This window comes from Vigna radiata, chromosome 7 (assembly GCF_000741045.1).
Source record: "Vigna radiata var. radiata cultivar VC1973A chromosome 7, Vradiata_ver6, whole genome shotgun sequence".
Lineage (NCBI taxonomy): Eukaryota > Viridiplantae > Streptophyta > Magnoliopsida > Fabales > Fabaceae > Vigna > Vigna radiata.
The window spans coordinates 16,178,788-16,197,650 of record NC_028357.1 but is presented as its reverse complement, the minus strand read 5'-3'; the positions used below and the strand labels follow the sequence as shown (position 1 = coordinate 16,197,650).

Here is an 18,863-nt window from a genome sequence, read left to right as displayed (position 1 = left end):
CATTTAATCTCCCAAATGTCTCAAATTATATTTCTAAAATTTTCCCTACAATTAATAATGCAAATAATTAGCTCAGAATATTCAAATTAATTAAAATTATAATTTCCGGTCAAATTAAGCACTATTAACAAAAACGGAAAAATTCTGGACATTTAAGCACAATTCCCTGATTAAATTCGGTACAATAAACTAAGTGCAGTTAATAAAATATTGACTCATCATTGGGTATAGTAATATTTGGTTTAATTTGATAGAGATAAAAGAGGAATGGGTAGTTATGATTTTGTGTTTATTAGGTAGAATATTATTTTTTGATAGAATAAGGAGATTTTATTTTTAGGTAAGTTGATATTTTATTGTCAGTTTTTATCATTTGTACTTGGCCCAAGGCCTGATTTGCACCTATTTAAAGGTTGTCAATGTTTAATAAAAAACACCCACAATGGATTGAAGAGTAATATTATTTGTGTGGATCACATTATGAGTGTATATAGTGAGATTTTCCCAACAGAAGTTTGTTTTCGTATGAAGCTCCTCAATCGTTCGTCTGATGTTTTTCCATCGGTCGTACATCCAGAGCTTCGTTCCCCTAGAGTTCATCTATTGTTTCTTCCATCGTTCATTCCATGTTTGTGTGTCCTTCATTTGAAGTTCAATCATCATTCATTCAAAGTTCGTCTGCAGCTCGTTTGAAGTTTGTTAAACTTGAACTTTATAAATGGCATTCAGTGGAAAATTTTGATCTATCATGCATACTAAATATCGAGGAGAAAAAAAATTTAGGAAAAAATATCTTAATAATTGAGAAGAATTTTTCTCCTTCAAACGTATGATACACACCTACACTAATATTTGTTGTACCAACTCTTCGATCTTTGGAACCAAATCCTCTACCCATTTGAAACCAATTAAAACCTTAAAAAGATAGTTTTTCTTTACAAAACAGTTTTTTCACTTGAAGACGTAATATTTTTAGAAAAATTTTACTTTAACACCCTTTTTTCATTATTACATTCAAATAACATGGTGGGCCCCACTGTTTTAATTTTTATTAAAAGTAAAAGGTTAGTTTTGGAAAAAAAATTAAAAGAATCCGTGTCATTTGAATGTGCATGCCACGTGGGCGTGTCAACGTACCACTACTCATATTTTTAAGGATCGCGATATTCTAACAACGCATTTGACAACGCCATGTGTAATGTTTTAATTGGTCCATTTTGAATGTTAGTTTTAATTTAAAAATCTGATTTGGATGGGGTTTAGGGATGGATTCGAAACTACCCCTCCTTCATTTTCGCACTCCATCCTCTATCCATAACACTCTCTTCTCACTCCTAGGGATTTCATTTTGAAATTTACGTTCTCTCTCCTTCGCACTCTCTTCTCCCACCTCCATTTTTAGGGTTTTCATTTTGATTTCATTTTGTGTGTTCGTTTTTCTATGGAGTTTGTGCTTTGCTTTCACCGATCTCCGTGGAAGGTTTGTTTAAAGTTTCTCATTCTGTCTTCGTTTTTGTGTGCAATGGCTTCGACCCCTGACATTGGTCTTTCGAACAAGGTATATACTTCCTTCGTTTGACGCATTCGTATGCGTATTTTGGGGTTGGGTTCTTCGTTGTGTATTTTCTTGCTTATTTTTTTTGCTTTGTCATTATGCGTTATGGGTTTTTTTGCGACTTGATACAAGAAATATAATTTTCTTTTCTTCTACAGTTGTTTGTTCGTCATTCATTGAAAACCAATTTTGTTGCCGGTTTGAATGACATTTTGACTGAGGAGCAGAAGTCTATTATTTCCAAGACTCCCTTTGAATGGTTTTTAGAACTAAATCATAACCTTAAGATTGATAGGAATATTCTTAGCGACTTATTGATTAAATGGGTTTATGAGAGGGGTGGTTTTTCTTTTGGAGAAAAATTTGTGGAATTCAAGGAATTATATGTTACCTTAAGCTTAGGGTTGAGTTTAGTTGGTGCCCAGATTAAATTGAATGAAAATAATCTTAGAACAAGTCATTGTCGGAAGTACTTTGGTAAAGGAAAAGAAAAATATTAATTGGAAGTGATATACGATTTTATTTTGAAACAACACAAGAAGTTGTCTTCAATAGATGTTTGTAGGTTGTACATTTTGGTAGGAATTACTGAGATATTGTTACCTAATCGCACCAAAACAATCTTCCCAATTTTTTTTTGAAATACTTGATAGAATAAGTGATTTGGGTACTTTTTGTTGGGGTCGTATAGTGTATAATTATCTACTTAGTAGTTTCTCCAAAGCTTGTACAACGTGGAATGGAGGAAAAGGTGCAACCACTATGTATGTGGATGGTTGTGTATACGTGATCTAGGTAAATGTTTTACATGGATTGTTTGTTTGTTATTAGTGAGCGTAGATGACTAATTATGATCTGTATAATTTATTTCAGGTATGGTTTTGTGATATTTTCATTCCTTTAAATGTTTTAGTTCATAAATACCCTAGAATTTTGTATTGGATGAATGTAAATGTAGGAGACAAGTTCATCAAATGTGCAATGGAGACTGGTGTGGTAGGTACTTCATGGTTTTATTAATATATTTGTTTGAATGATTGGTTTTATACAATGATAATTTTGAAGAATTTGTAGATGCTTGATGATTATGGTGCATTAACGACAGAAATGAGTCAGGCATTTGTAAGAGCATCAGTTAATCCAACTGGAGAGGATTTGAAGAAAGGAAGAAAGTCAACAAGCAATAGAAAACAAAAGAGCAATCTAAATGATGTTGATGTTGATGCTGCTTTGGAGGAACAACATGCTGTAATTGAAGAATTAGAAGAAGAGTTATCTGCATTGCAGGCTGAGCTGCTTGAAGAGAAGAATAAAGATGATGGTGGTTACAGTACACCTTGTGAAGAACATGACAATTACAATGAGTTTGCATGCGAGGGAGGAATTTACAGCCATGAAACCATTATGAAGGAAGGAGTACGCCGTAAGCGTTACAAAAGCAAAGCTTGTAGAACTCCCTACACTGGATATAGTTCAAAACTTGATTAATTTATGTAATTTGTGATTAGTGTAGTATTTTTAACATGTTAAAGTATGAAAACCTTTATTTGGAACAACTATTTTCATTGTAATTTGTGATAAATACATTATCTAGTCCAAAATTTTATTTAGAATTTTGGTTGTTATTTTCATTCCATTTGTTGTTTGGTGGTATTTTTGAATAGTTATCCTTTCGGATTTTTATAACAAAGGTCCAGTTCTGTCACCCCTACGTGGTGTTTTTAAATTGAGAGGGGAGTTCCTAGACCATTGACACAGGTCTGGTGGTGCTGTAAGCGATTACAAGGAGGTGGTAATCGCTTACCTCCCTTTCCAGCACAAAATTGGCTTTTTGTACCAAAACCCGAGTGTTGCTACCCAATCATGGTTGAAGAGCTCCCCATGAGTACTTAGGTGTGTTTTTTCAATGTTTTTTGGATAGTTTAAGCATTTTGGCCATGGTTGAAAGGGTCCACAACAACAAATTTCAACCTAAGTGGATGGAAGACCCAGGAAAGTTGTTTCTAGGTTGAGAGGGGAGTTCCTAGACCATTGACATAGGTATGGTGGTGCTGTAAGCGATTACAAGGAGCTGGTAATCGTTTACCTCCCTTTCCAGCACAAAATTGGCCTTTTGTACCAAAACCTTGTTGGAAAACAGGTTGGCTTCTTTATTTCACCAAGAGGGGGGTGAATTGGTGTTGTTTCAAAAACACTTTCTTTTCGCAATCTTGCAATCAAAGTATATAGCTTTTTGAAATTTCTTGAATTGCAAGCAATCAGAATATGTATGCAGCGGAAATTACGTAGTTGAGTGCGTAAAGAATAAAGTTGACTGAAATGTAAAAGATAAAGGATAGAGAAATGCAAACACAAATTTTTATACTGGTTCGGCCAACAATGCCTACATCTAGTGTCCTTCCAACCTAGGAAGCAAATGCACTATAATGATTGCGGTTTTTACAACAAGGAAGAGTGTCTTGATTTTGCAAGGTTGTATATCATAATGCATTTAAGATTTCTTTAGGAGAAAACTATGCTCAAGTTGCATATGTTTACAAGATGTATCTTACAAGAGTGAATCCGTATAAAATTTGTATATTTTGTCTGACTAACATCTTTATACTTTTTTCTTTTTTCTTGAGCTTTTGGTTCAGGATCGTGTTATACAATTGTTCTAATATGTTTTTGTGAAAATTTTTGCATATGGTTTCATTATGCAATAATCACTCTTTGCTTGAATAAACTGAAAATTAATTCTAATGTATTATTCATGAAGAAGTTTAACGAATTGATTTTATGTTTTAGTTGATTTAAAATGTATTTGTACAATTACAATGCGTAAACAATTTGTTTGGTCATATAGATGTTAAAAGATCTTGTTATGAAATTTTTGAAAAGACAATAATTTGATAATGACTCATTTGATTTAATTCAACGATAATGGCTTATTATATAAGTTACTTGCCTGTATACATCATACACCATTTGTGTTATTCACCCAAATTGATCAACACAATTCGTGTTATCATAGGTACTAAATGCATAACCTAGTTGTTCTCATCTGACTCTTGTTTTCCATAATCAACCCATACCCTGTAGTTAGGTTTAAAACCCAGCAAATGAGTCCTCACATATGATGATTTAAGAATTTTTCTCACAAATACATCGTACAAGGACAACTTATCCCTCCATATAAGGTATATATAGCAAGATTGGTTCATTGCCTTCGAAACAAACCGTAAGACAAACTGTTTTGGAAAGTTTTACATTTCCAGAATCATTTACAAACTCCCATTTTTTTTAAATAGTGCAGTATCTCCTTCTAACATCACACATCATTTTTGTTTTGTTACATTACATATCCCTTTAAAGCAAATGATTGTAATGATGAAAACAAAATGTAAGAGAGTGCAAGTTTTTTGGTATAAGTGTAATTTACTTTTATCTTGTTTGGTTATCTTGTTTTGTTAATCTATTGTTCAACTACATGCATGTGCTTTATATTACCTTTCCTCTTTATAGTAGACAAAGACCCGTTGTCATCGCCTAGTAAAACTCCACGTTGCACTATGATTAAGCATACTGTATCATGATTAATCTCTTACTTTAAGCATAAAACCATTCCCATTTATCCTAATTTCATACGTTTCCCTTCCTGTGTAGCACAACCCTGTGGTCGGAGATTATATAATTCAAGTCAATACTTATAACTGCAAACCTTTGGCAAGAAAAAGTTGACCAGCATTGATTATTGCACGTGCCACTTTACATATAATTAGTTAGAATGTGTATATGTATGTATGTATGATGAACTCTGGCTGGAATATTGATATTGGTTAATTACTGATGGATCTTTTTAAGATATATATTGGAAAACATAACATTAATAAGTCATTTATTTATTTTAATTGTTCTGTGTTTTTAAGACAAATTTTCAAGTCTAACATTAGTGATGGATTTTTATGAGAAGATTCATAAGAATAAGCAAAACTAATAAAATATAAGTTTAACTTATATAAAAAATTGATATTTATAGGTGTTTTTTCGTTTATATTGTTGATTTTAATTCATTATTCATTTTGAGATTTCAATATCCAATTATTAATATACTGAAATTTTTTTTTGTACAATCACAAACATTTGATAAAGAAACATGGACTCTGTTTACCATAACATCTCTAAAATGTGTAGTAGTGAGCCCCAATATCCATGACCTGTGTACTTTCTTTAGGCTGATATAAAAAAAGTGATAAAACAAATCCATTGTTATCTGTATCTAATATGATAGTTCAGCTTAATTAAAGTTAAAGCTAATCTGACCCATGATACAAATCACGTTATAAAATTATACTATACTCTCGTTTCTGTTCTTCATTGCTGGTGACAAATGCACGTGAAGAGAATAGAAAGATCATGTGCATCCCATGATGTCAGAAGCACTTCTCTATATAAACAACATTTCCTTTGTCATTTCACTCAACCAAAAATCTGCGTTTGAGATTGAAGAACTCTTACTCTTCATTATCACACTCAAAAGCAAAACCAAATCACGATCACCCTGTCAGTAATTCATATGGCACACCTGAACCAGCCATTGATAGTCACTTTCCTTTCTATCCTTTTATGTCTTGCTGCAGTTGATCCATCTTTGGCTCTGCAGAAACCCTCAAACCAAAACCAAACAATGACTTACATAGAGTCCTCTTGCCAAGGAACAAGGTTCCCTGATCTGTGCATACGTTGCCTAGCCAGATTTTCAAATTCCACCATTGATGGCCCTCAGCACTTGGCCCATATTGCCCTTTCGGTGAGCCTCTTAAGGGCACTAAAAACTAGGGCATACTTGTTAAAAGTGGCCAAGGAACTTGAAGGGTTCAAGAATGATAGAGTGTACCTTACTGTGCAAGATTGTGTAATGCAACTGAATGATAGTGTTGACCAACTTTGCCAATCCATCAAAGAGCTCCGCAGGATAAACAAAAGCACCATCATAGATGACAACTTATTGTGGCACATAAGTAATGTTGAGACATGGGTAAGCACTGCCTTAACAGATGCTAGCTATTGTGTTCAATCGTTCCCTGGAACAAAGATGAGTAAGAGGACTGCTACTATAAAGTTTAAGGCACAAAATGTTGCAGAGGTCACTAGTAATGCACTGAATTTATTTCACAGATATGCTTCTAGTTACCATGTAGCAGCTAGAGCCACCATGAAACCCTAATTAACGTATGCTACTATTTTTTCTTATCAGTCACATAACATATATGCTACTTATAATCTCTTATTTAGTCATGCGAATGTCACATGGTTTCTTCTTTAGGTTGGTTAACATCAATTGTCCTTAGCTAAAAATAATATGCATATGGACGTGTAAATCAGTACAATAAGGTTGAAACAAGTTTTGTTTGTTATACAATTTTATTGATTATTCAATGTAATTGTGACTGTTACAAGTGAGAAATAAAGGTTTTTAGTTTTTTTATTATCATAGTGATATAAATTATTTCAAATTTTTGTTGATATATAATTAATCTTCACAAAAATTTTGATTAACTATTTTTATTGTTTATAATGATCCTAATATTGAAGAATAGTTTTGATGATGTAAATAATTGTAAAAGGTTTGGAATCCTTCATGATATTTAAATATTTGGCTTGCTTTGTTGAATGATTGTCTGTGCATGCATATGAATAGAATAGCTTAAGAGATTTGTTGTAATGCTTTAAAAAGTCAATAAAAGGTTAGTAATTAAATTAAATCTCAAATGTTTTTAATCTCACAAGTTTTGTTTCGAGAAAGAAAATAATTTATGTTAAGAAACAAAACTGATTACTTATATTTCCACTCGGTCAACTATAATTCGAAAGCGATCGAAAAGTAATTATATTAATAAATTATTTACTGTTTTGGAAAACAAAATGAGTTTATCATGTGATAGATTAAGATATTGATCCTTAATTAGAGTTGAGAAGTCAATTATTTCATCAAAACATTGATTAATTTGATCTTAAAAGTTACCAATTTATTATCTCTTTCTTGGCTATATAAATAGAACATAAAAAAAATTATTATCTTAACATACAAAGCTATTGTTAATATTAGTGTTAGAATCAAATAGATGTTTCTAAACGACCATATGGTTTTCTCTCTAAAGGTAATAGCTTATCCTAGTTTAATTCCATCATTAATGACCAAAATATCCCTAAAATATGAGGAATAATTTTTCAGAAACATTAAGTTCTAAGATCATTCCACATGTCTAACAATATACAAATGACAATAATTTCAGAAACAGCGTTATATAATGAAGAAATTATAAGTGCGAGATCAAGCGACAAAAGTTGCGTGAGTCGTAAAAGGTTGCAGAAGACTCAGCGCCAATTTGTTTTTCATTGAAAAGGCAACATCGTTCTCCAATAAATAGTATAATTCTTGTGATAAAATGATAATCAGATCCGATTAGAAAATGACAATCACTTGTATATTTTTTGATGTGTTTTTATTTCTTATAAGTCTTACCATTTATAGGATTAATATTAATCCTTTCTACCTACTCTCAAATATTACAAATAATAGATCATAATAAATGGAAAACATAAGAGAGTAACTTCCTGACTCTTCTTTTCCAATAACAATAAATACTACCACTTTTAATAATTATTTAAAAAATCCTAAATTTTAGTTTATTCCTACAAAACTCTTTCATAATTTAAATTTTGCCTTCTTTCATCTGGATCATCTTTTTGTATTCATGAAACATTACTATAGACAAATCATCTTTCTGTATTCATGAAACATTACTATAGACAGTGGTTTCGTGAACATATCAACTATATGTTATCTTCTTCCTAAAAGCTTATCCAATAGGCTTTTAAGCTAGATTGCATGTCGCACACTCTAGGATGTTGCCATGTACTCTGCCTTATACGTTGATAGCGCCACAATAGGTTGCTTCTTTGAGAGCCAAGTGAAGGTTGTGTTCCCTATAATGAAGATGTAACTTGTCTTACTCTTCTAGTCATTTTATGTCTCCACACCTGTCAGTATCCGAGTATCCATTAAGCCAGTAATTGTTCGACTTAGTATAAAATAGCCCAAATGTCATAGTTCCTTTCACATACCTTAATATTTGTTTCAACGTTTTCCAATGAGAATATCTTGGCTCTTCCATAAAGTGGTTATTGATTCCTACGTTTAGCATCAAGGCTGACCTTGTATTCATTAAGTAACTCAAACTTCCAATTAAGTTGCAGTATCTATTGGCGTCAATTCAGTCCCTATCTTGATGCTTGGATAGCTTTTTGCCAGGTTCCATAGTCGCAACTAGAAAATCGCGACGGGACGACGATCCAAAAAAGAAAACAATTTTTGAAAAAATGTTTTGGAGTCGCCACCATAGTTTATTCTGGAAAACTACGNAAAAACCATAAAATGATAAGGCAAGGTCTACAAAACCAAATTCTGGTTTCGGNAGTCGGTTACGTGTGGGGAAGGGGTTAGCACCCCCACAACGCCTACCCTAAGGCAGTACCTTTAACTAAATACGCGAATTTGATGTGGTTTGTAAAATGTTTAATTTTCCCTAAAAAATAAAACTCTAAAGAAAACAAAATATTTTTTGTGTTTTTTCTGCCCGACAAGGATTGACCTTGCTCCTACGTATTCTCAGTTGGACTGAGAAATCAGGGTTATGTAGTTCTTTCAGAAAGATTGTTGTTTGAAGATATTTTTAGTTTTTGAAGATTTTATATTTTTTTGTATTTTTATATAGAAAGAGAAAAGGTTTTTAGCACAAGGCCTACGCGAGCGGTCGCACGTGTGCTTGAACCCTTTCAAAATATTTTTATTTGATTTTAATTTTTGTAAAAGAAAGGGAAAAGGTTTTTAGCACAAGGCCTACGCGAGCGGTCGCACGTGTGCTTGAACCCTTTCAAAATATTTTTATTTTGTTTTTTTATTTTTGTAAAAGAAAGGGAAAAGGTTTTCAGCACAAGGCCTACGCGAGCGGTCGCACGTGTGCTTAAACCTTTTCAAAATATTTTATTTGATTTTTAATTTTTAATTTTTTTATTTATTTTTTTTATAACAAATGAGTATAACAAACAAATAATAACACAAAAGTCAAACAAAAATAATAATAAAAGCAAAGACAATAAAAATAAAACAATCCAACAAGCCCAATAAGAGTGAGGTGCAGAAATTAAAAAAACAGGGGTGCACAGCAAGGTTGAGACTACTAGGGGTGTAATTATTAAATTGGCGGTGCCACATAATGGTTTTTGGTCTGAGCCCAGATGAATGAAGGGGTGCAACTATGAAGATTGGAGGTGCCACAAATACTTTGCTGACCAGGCCCAAGGCCTCTTTTCTTGTTTGTAGGGAATGGCGGTATGAATAGCAAACGAGGGGTGCAGGGAAGAAACTCCAGCCACAGCCAGGCCCAAGGCCTTATTTTTTTTCTGTTTGCAGAAATGGCAGAGGAGTGCAAACGGGAATGTAAGGGGTGGCAGGCAGAAGGAATGCGGCCCAGAGCCAGGCCCAAAGCTTTCTTTGCCCTAAAATNTGGAACACTAGGGGTTCCCAAAATTTCCTCTCACTTCGCCAAATGCTGCTTCAGAGCTTCAGAGACTTAGAGTCTCTTCCTCTGAACGAAGAAGCTAGCGACATGCCTTTCCGCTGCTCACGGCCACCGCTTACTTTCCGACCACGGCAAAACGAGATCCAACGGCGCCGCCGACAACGCTTCTCGTCGCCTGAGCCACCAATCGAGGCCGTCGTTCACCTTCAAGATGGTCGCCACTACCTCCATGGAAGTCGCGCTGTCGCCAGAGTCATCGTCGCAGCCATCACTATGCCAGTTGCTTCAAGGTCACTTTCCCTCTTCACTTCCAAAGCCGCGAATCCTGAAACCTAGAGTGGCAACTATATCCTCTCAGGCGCGCGCAAATGGCAAACACTGCAACAGCCGCCGTCCAAGGCGTCATCTAGTGGCACCGGTTGCCGCCACAAACTCCGCCGGTCGCCGCGAATTGCACCTTCGTCGCTGCAGGCTCTCTCTTCCCTTTCTTCTCCTCACGCGAGGACGATCTCTCCCACCCTAGGTTGCGATGTCATTCGCTATCAACACCACCAGAGACGACGTGGATCACCACTGGAGTTACAAAAGGGGGCCGCCGTCACCAATCCAGGGTCGACGCTCTACGTCGAGCTTTTCCTTGTACCCGCACGTCATCTCCACCCAAGGTTATGCCTGCGCCTTCGTCGATGCTCCTAGTCGCTGCCTGAGGCCGTTTTCGGGCTCGCAAATGGAATAGGTGACAGGGACATCATCTCCCTTCTCCTAAATCTACTTCGATTAGATATTGACAATGAAGATGGTGAAATTTGGGGCTTCCTCTGTTTGATGATTGTATGGATTTTATTGAATATGTGATGGAAGTTGGGAGTAAAAGAGGCGTGTGTGTTGGGATGGAGAGGAAAAGATTGTGTGAGATTCTGTTTTCTGTTGTTGGTGAGGAATTGGGGAACAATGTGATTCGGTGGTTATGGATTAGGGAAGAGAGGTGGTCTACCAGAGGAATCTGTGTGATGTGAATAGGTTGTCATCATGGATGAACATGGATGGTGATGTTTGTTGGGGTGGAGGGCCAAAGAGGCTGAAGTGCGTGTAGAGATGGAGAGGCAAAGGAGGCGCGACTAAGTTTCTCTGCTTCAAGGTTCTTCCCTCTTTGAATTTGGTTTTATGAAGAATTATTCAGGATGATGATGAACACGTTGTGTAAAATGAAGGTGTTGCCTCAAAATTGTGGTCTCGGATGAAGATGGTGAGTGCTAACGACAATGGAGAATGGTTTTGGTTATGTTGTGAGGGAGAAAAATCGTTTCTGTTTTTTTTTTTTTTGTTGATTGAGAGTGATGAGGTCTGGTGTGCATGTTGAGTGATTGAGAGAAAAGGAGTGTGTGTGAGGATCTGTTGAGTGTGATGGGTAAATGTGAAGGATCACCATGAAGACGTTGTGTGTTGAGGATGTCGAAGTGGAGAGGAGGGAATGATGAGAAGGTGAGAATGATATTGGTGAAGGAGGTGGAAACGTATCCAGGAGCAGAGTAGTGGAGGGCCGTGTCGTGTCATTCCTTGCCTGCCAAGACCAACAACCTCTGCCCCAAAATCCCTCCTCTGCCAAGACCGTGTTTTTCCTTCTTTTTTTCACAAACTGACAAAGCCTTTTTCATTTTCTTTTTGCGTTTTTTCTCTTTTTTTTTTCTTTTTTATTATATGAAATCAAAACTAAAATAATCAATAAAAATAAAATCAAAAAGGAAAAAGGAAAATCATAATGGAAAAAGTAAAGTAAAATAAAAATAAAAAATAAACAACAAAAAGAAATTAACATAAAAGAGAATAGTAGAAAGTAAAATAAGAACTATAAATTAAAAAGCAAATAAAATAAAAAAAATGAAAATAAAATAAGACAAAAACAAAAATTAAGTCCTATTATTCAATCACCCGGACGAAATTGGATGTTGACACATAGGAATAGAAATTGGATTGTATTTCAACATCTTCGACTTATGTAGTATCTCCCTAGTATACTTATTTTGAATCACAAAAAATACCTCACAAGCTTTGATCTACCTCCAAACCTAAGAAATACATCATAATACTAAGATCGGTCATTTCAATCTCTCTTCATTACTTCTTAAAACTCACTAACTAGTTAAGTTCAGCTCCTCAAGAAGATTAAGTCATCTACATACAAAGCAACAATAAAAAAAATCTCATTTATCCTTCTTTAAGTATAAATTGTGTTCATACGGACATGCTCATAACCATTCTCTTTGAAGTAGATGTCGATTCTCTCATTCCAGACTCAAGGAGCCTACTTTAGACCATACAACGCCTTCTTCAGCTTCAAGACCTTCTTCTCTTCACCTCTTCTCATGTAATTGATGTTGAGAAATAGGTAGGCATATTTTTACACGAGAGGAAGGGGTGAATTGGTGAGTTTTCAAAATCAGAGTCTTTTAAAAATCTTTCACACAAAGTTGAAAACTTTACATGTCTTTCTTGAATTTCAAGTAAAGAAAAATAAGTGCAGCGGAATATCGTAGTTGACTACACAAATAACACAGTCGAATGAATATAAAAGAGAAGGGATAGAGAAATTCAAACACTGGTTTTTATATTGGTTCGGCCAACAATGCCTACATCAGTGTCCTTCCAACCTAGGAAGCAAATGCACTATAATGGTCAAGGTTTTTACAACAAGGAATTTATAGAAGACCTCCACGTCAAAAATATAAATCTCCTCTCTAACCCTCTAACCAAAATATAGCTGCAACAATAAAACAGACTTGCAGCAAGAAACCCTCTCTTGCAATCTACAACACCACTTTGAACAATCCTCAAAGTGAACAAGACTCTACGAGTCTAACCCCTGTAATCACAAAAGGTACACAACAACACAACTGATGCCAGAACAACTTCTTGATCAAACCAGATACACCTTCAATTGTGCAGATAATGATTAATCAATAAGTGCGCAACAAGTCTCCCTTGTAATCTCTTTCAAGAATGATCACCATGGTCTTCTTGGAGAATTCTTGGAGCTCTCAATCACAGAGAAATCTATTTGAAACAGAATATGAAAATGTTAAACTGTCAAAAGTCTTAGAACAACTTCATGTTCTGTTAATTTATAGAATTCTGTTTTTCAGAGTTTCTGTTAAGTCCCTAACAAGTGTACCAGATCATTATCAAGTAATATAAATGGGTAAGTCCAAGTATCGTTTCCCAAAGGACTCTTAGGCCTTACTTTTCATGTAAAAAAATCGTGTAAGACTTGAGAAAAGAATTAAATTGAGGTGTGTATGCAAAGAACAAAAATAAACATGCAAATACAATTATTCAATTGGCTTTAAGAAACTATGGATGAATGGAGTTGTTGGGGTTTACAATTTCATCTTATCCACCCTCATATATCTACTCTTATTATTTAATTAGCTTATTTATCATATTGTCATGCAAACTTTCTTAGTCTACCCTTAACCCAATCCCTTGGTGAAAAGAGCCTATTACTAATTACCAACTTGTTATCCCTAGCCTTCCCTAGTAATTAATAATGTATGATAAGCGGAAGCAAAATACAATTGTTCGCCTACCCCTATCCCTAGGCGGTATTAACATAATCAAGGAATTCAACACCAGTTCATAACATTACTATACGTCCCCGTATCAATAAAGACAAACAACTTTTACCGAATGAGTTAAACGATAAAAGCATTAAGCAAAGGTGAAGAACCCAACAATTGATAAATCAAGCATATACAAGCATATAAAATAAATACGAATTTGGATATATGAGAGTTTCAAAAGATTACATTGTTCCCCAACAACCTAAGGTTTAGTTCACCATAATCATGGTGAATCTAGATGAAATATGATGAAAGAATGGAAGAAATAACCCTAAACTGGGTAGATTGGAGCCTAAGCATACAAGGAACCTCCTCCAAGGTGTGTAGAATAGCACTAGACGTTTCTCTCTGCCAAAAGAATGAGTTTTGATTCGCACTAAGGCTATATATAAACCCAAAAAGATAACAGAAAGATTACAAAATCTAGCTAATAAAAGCAGAAAACCACCCAGGCGCCTAAGTTCACCGCTCAACGAATTCCCTCTAGCCGTTTTAACCGCTCAGCGGTCAGTTTTGCCACTGAGCGGTCTCCCTTTAATCGCTCTGGACGCTCAGCGGTCCATTCTGGCGCTCAACGGTTCACTTGACCCTTCTTTTCATCATTTTTCTCCTTCTTTCATGGGTCTAAGTCCACCTTATTGTACTTCCATATTCAATTCACCTTAAAACCCTGCAAAACAATGTAAAAACAAGCATAATACCTCTAAAACCAACTTTTGACTCTCACAAGACTCAATTAAGTGTTTTACTTGATTTTAAGCTCATTCTAAGCCATAAAGGGTGTGTTTTAACATCAAATTTAAGTATGAAAATAACGGTTTTTAGACCGTTATCACAATCCCAAACTTAGAACTTTGCTTGTCCTCAAGCAAACAAGACAAAACTTGGCTTTCTACTTCATCAAATAATTCACACTTTTCAAAATTCCTTTTTCTCACAACAAGCTATTATACAATCCAGATTTCAGTGGAATCCTATAAAGATGCATGCATGTTTTCAATCCAATTTAGTTCACATAATCAATCTTTTTCGAACAGATGTTTTGTTCATGAATGATCAATCAACTAAGCATAGATGTAAACATGGATTTAACAATTCTCACCAAGCAAGTGTTTCACTCAATCACTCAAATGTTTAGGAGGTCATTCTACTCTCTACTGTTCACATGTCACATAAAACAATATTGTCATTCATCTAAAACAATCAAAATCTTCACATGCAAATGCCATCACAAGGACTTTTTCCAAGGCTTGTTATGAGGCTGGGCTTATCAAGAAAAATTGGTTTTTCTGGAATACAAAATCCTTGAGTTAAGAGAGTTTAAATCATCATTCAAAGTTCAAGCACACTCTTTTTTTAACCAATCTCACTCATTCCCAACTTCTTCCCTTTTTTCCTTTTTACATTGAGTTCACTCTGCATGCTTTTTCTTTTTTCTTCTTTTTTTTTTCTCATGCATTTTTCTTTTTTAACTTTTGAAATCAACATTTTTCTTTTTCTTTTGCCTTTCACTTTCCCCATACAGGCCCAAACTTGAACCTTTTCAACACATACAATTATTCTCAACCCAACTCAAGGTAATTTAATTCAAACAAGGGTTTTCATACTATTTAAGGAAAAGGTTCAAAAAGGGTATATCATTTTAAACACTTTGGGTGAAAATTTGGCTAAGTAAGTGTTTCGAAACATGGCCTTGTGTCGCAACCGATTTCACGACGGGACGACGATCCAAAAAAGAAAATGGGTTTTGAAATGAGATTTGGAGTCGCCACCATAGTTTATTCTGGAAAACTATGGAGAAAACCATAAAAGATAAGGCAAGGTGTTAGCACCCTACAACGCCTGCCCTAAGGCAGTACCTTTAATTAAATACGCGAATTTGATGTCGTTTGCAAAATGTTTAATTTCCCCTAAAAAATAAAACTCTAAATAAAACAAAATATTTTTTGTGTTTTTTGTGCCCGACAAGGATTCACCTTGCACCTACGTATTCTCAAAATGAGAAATCAGGGTTACGTAGTTCTAGTTGAGAGATTGTTTGTTTGTTTGAAAATGTTTTCAGTTTTTGTAGATTTTACATTTTTTTGGTATTTTTTATATAAAAAGCACAAGGCCAACAGAATGGTCGCACGTGTGCTAAAACCTTTTAAAATAATTTTTTGTTGATTTTTGAAAGAAGAAGAAAAAAGTTTTTAGCACAAGGCCAACAGAATGGTTGCACATGTGCTTAAACCTTTTAAAATAAATTTTATTGATTTTTTGAAAGAAGAAGAAGAAAAAGGGTTTTAGCACAAGGCAGACAGAATGGTTGCACGTGTGCTTAAACCTTTAAAAATAAATTTTTGTTGATTTTTTGAAAGAAGAAGAAAAAGGTTTTTAGCACAAGGCAGACAGAATGGTCGCACATGTGCTTAAACCTTTTAAAATAAATTTTTATTGTTTTTTTATTTATTTATATATTTATTTTTTAATTTAAATAAACAAGCCCAAAACTCAAAATACAGGAGCAAGATTATCATAAAAGGGGTTACATAATCTAGTAATCAAACAAATAATAAATGAGCAAAATGGGGTGCACCAAGTAACTAAAGCAGATAAAAAAAAATTATCAGAAATGGAAATGGGCCTAAGCCCAAAAAACACACAAAAAGGATATGGAGTGTCGAGATGACAAATAGGGGCACAATTGAGAATAACAGCTCGAAGCCCAATTGGGAAGGAATGAGGTGTCCAAGTGAGAAATGGGGGTGCAAAAGGGAAAAGGTTTCTTTGTTTTTATGTTTTCTATTTTAAGAGAAATGAAATGAGTCTGGCCCAAGACCCTAGCCCAAGGGTTGTGCTTCAGCAGAAGCATTAGGGGTTCTCACGAACCTCCCTCAAGCCTCTCATTCACTTAGCAACTCCAGAGACCTGAAGTCTCTCTTCTAAACGCAGCCAAAGGAAGGGTTCGTTTCCTCCGCCTGCCCACTACCGCCTCAGCCTTCGCTCCGATGGCCATCACGAGGGACTTCCCACGGCGTCGCCAGTGACCTCAAGCGTCGTCGGGCTACTACCGGCCACGGCGCCAGATTTCCCTCTTTTCCCTTCTTTTCCCTCAAACAGGGAGACCCTGTTCCTCTCCTTCGAGTCCGAGACTGCCACCACCGGCAAAACTGTTTGTCGTCGCCTCCACCAAACCGGCCACCATTCACCGCCTGATGCAGGGCCAGCCACAGTCGACAACCAGCCACCGCAAGCCGCCTCCTTCCTCTCCACCCAAGGGTTTCCTTTCTTCTATCTTAGATACCAAACGTCCCCAGAAACACCACCGTCGGTGTTGAGGACGAAAGCATTTTTCTTTCTCTTCTCATTTTTTGAATGCCACTTGTTTATTGGTTCCTCTGTTGATTGATATTTTGTTCATTGGGATTGGAAACGTTGGAGTTTGTTGTGTGCATATGAGTGTAAGTATGAGTGCGAGAGTGAGGGTTTAATCTGATAGGTGTTTTGTGTTATGGGCCAAAGATTTTGGGCGCTTGGTGTTGTGTCGAAGTCCTGGAAATTGAGGAAATTGAGGACATTGAGCAAGGAGCTCAAAACGTCAATCTGTCATCCCTGTTCGAATGCGCTGGATATAGCAGTTGTTCTAAAGACAAGCTTCGGTATAAAATTTGTGACTTGGTTTGTTTCCTTGTTTCAGGTGAAAGGCGGTCTCAAGATTAAGGGTGGCTACAACAGATGTTACTACCCAGATTGAGGGAGACCTATGGTTTGCTAGAGAGAAAAAATGCCCTCTGTTTTTGTATGAAAACTAATATAAGAATGCATCTGTGATTCTGCTTCTGTTTTCTCTTTATTACATTTTTTAGAGCCTTTACTAGATGTAGGAAAAGGGAATATTGAAGCCTTGCCTATTTTCTATTGTCAGTTATGCTGATGAATCTTGTGAAACTACATTTTGGGGTGTAGTTTTGATTAACAGAAGGTGTCACCAAGAAAACAACACAACTATATACATTGATCAAACATCACTCATTCATCTCCAAGGAAAGCATATACATGAGCATACAGACGAGCATGACCAAAGAGCTTAGGTATAGGAAGACTTACCTTCGCAGCTTCAATGCTTTTCCTTTTGGTTCAAGTCCCCTTTGCTCTCTCAGATTGAACTTCTTTTGGCTTTGCAGGCACTGGAAAGTTAAGTTCACTGGGCACCAAGGTTCACAACGAAGTTGAAGGCAATTGGTTGTCTGGTGGCCCGAATGCCAATTGACAGAATAGAGGTCCCCCTGCTCTAGCCGTGAGGTCTCCTTTTTTGAATGACCGTGGTCAGACCATTTTGAAAAACACCAAGCTCTTTTTTTTGCTGGATTGCTTCTGGGAGCTCTGACATATCCTCTAGCGTAAGATTTTTCTTTGTCTTTTTTCCTTCTTCCTGTTTTCACTTTGCAGTTGGCAGAAGCTGTTTAAAAAAGCTTTCTCCATTGATGTATAGTGTAGTCTTACGTAGGAATTTTAGGAAGAGGAACCAAGGACTTTTGTCACTCCCGCTGTGAATATACATTTTAAGCATTGTTGCCTTTGTCACTGCAAAACGTCACATGCAGGGTTGACTTTGGTTTACTTTTCTCTTTTTTTCTTTTTTTCTTTTTTTTTATATTTTTTTTCTTTTGTTTAGATTTTGTTTTGATAACATAAAAATTAAAATAAAAGAACCTATAAAAATAAACTAAAAAACAAAAAGAAACTAACGTAAAAGAGAATAATAGAAAGCAAAATAAAATCTAAAATAAGAAATAAAAAAAACTAACATAAATATAAAATAATGAAAACACAATTAAAATCAAAATAAGATAAAATAAAATAAAATAACAAAAAAAAATATATTATTTAATTATCCGGACGAAATTGGGTGTTGACACCTTGATCATATGACATAAACATGCAATTCAATCAATTATTAAGATTAAGTCAATATCATTCATGATTCTCTGTGCACACATCAATAAAAACTCTGAAGCTCAATACCTCACACAACATGCTTTTTCACTTCTCATTCATGAATCCTGCTTAGCATCACAATCATAATCATTTACTCATTTGTTCACATAGTTAGTGAACCATTAACTTGGATATCAACATTCACAC

General features: G+C 35.3%; 1 protein-coding gene and 1 long non-coding RNA gene across 3 annotated transcripts; both read left to right on the top strand.

Moving 5' to 3' along the window:
- The first annotated feature begins 6,035 nt into the window (after positions 1 to 6,035).
- Positions 6,036 to 6,990, top strand: LOC106768069 (pectinesterase inhibitor 9-like). Its single transcript, XM_014653036.2, has one exon. The coding sequence runs from the start codon at positions 6,111 to 6,113 to the stop codon at positions 6,759 to 6,761; it is 651 nt and encodes a 216-aa protein (XP_014508522.1). The 5' UTR covers positions 6,036 to 6,110; the 3' UTR covers positions 6,762 to 6,990.
- A 9,491-nt stretch (positions 6,991 to 16,481) lies between these two features.
- LOC106767039 lies at positions 16,482 to 18,338 on the top strand. 2 transcript variants are annotated; one of them, XR_002668513.1, is made up of 4 exons: positions 16,482 to 16,997; positions 17,416 to 17,517; positions 17,644 to 17,809; positions 17,903 to 18,338. It is a non-coding gene; the product is annotated as an uncharacterized LOC106767039 (long non-coding RNA). The 2 variants fall into 2 exon arrangements; XR_001376122.2 differs by having other exon boundaries at positions 16,490 to 17,517.
- The last annotated feature ends 525 nt before the right edge of the window (positions 18,339 to 18,863 follow it).

Excerpts from the sequence above, each read along its gene's own strand:
- LOC106768069 (XM_014653036.2), top strand. The coding sequence starts at position 6,111 with ATGGCACACCTGAACCAGCCATTGATAGTCACTTTCCTTTCTATCCTT.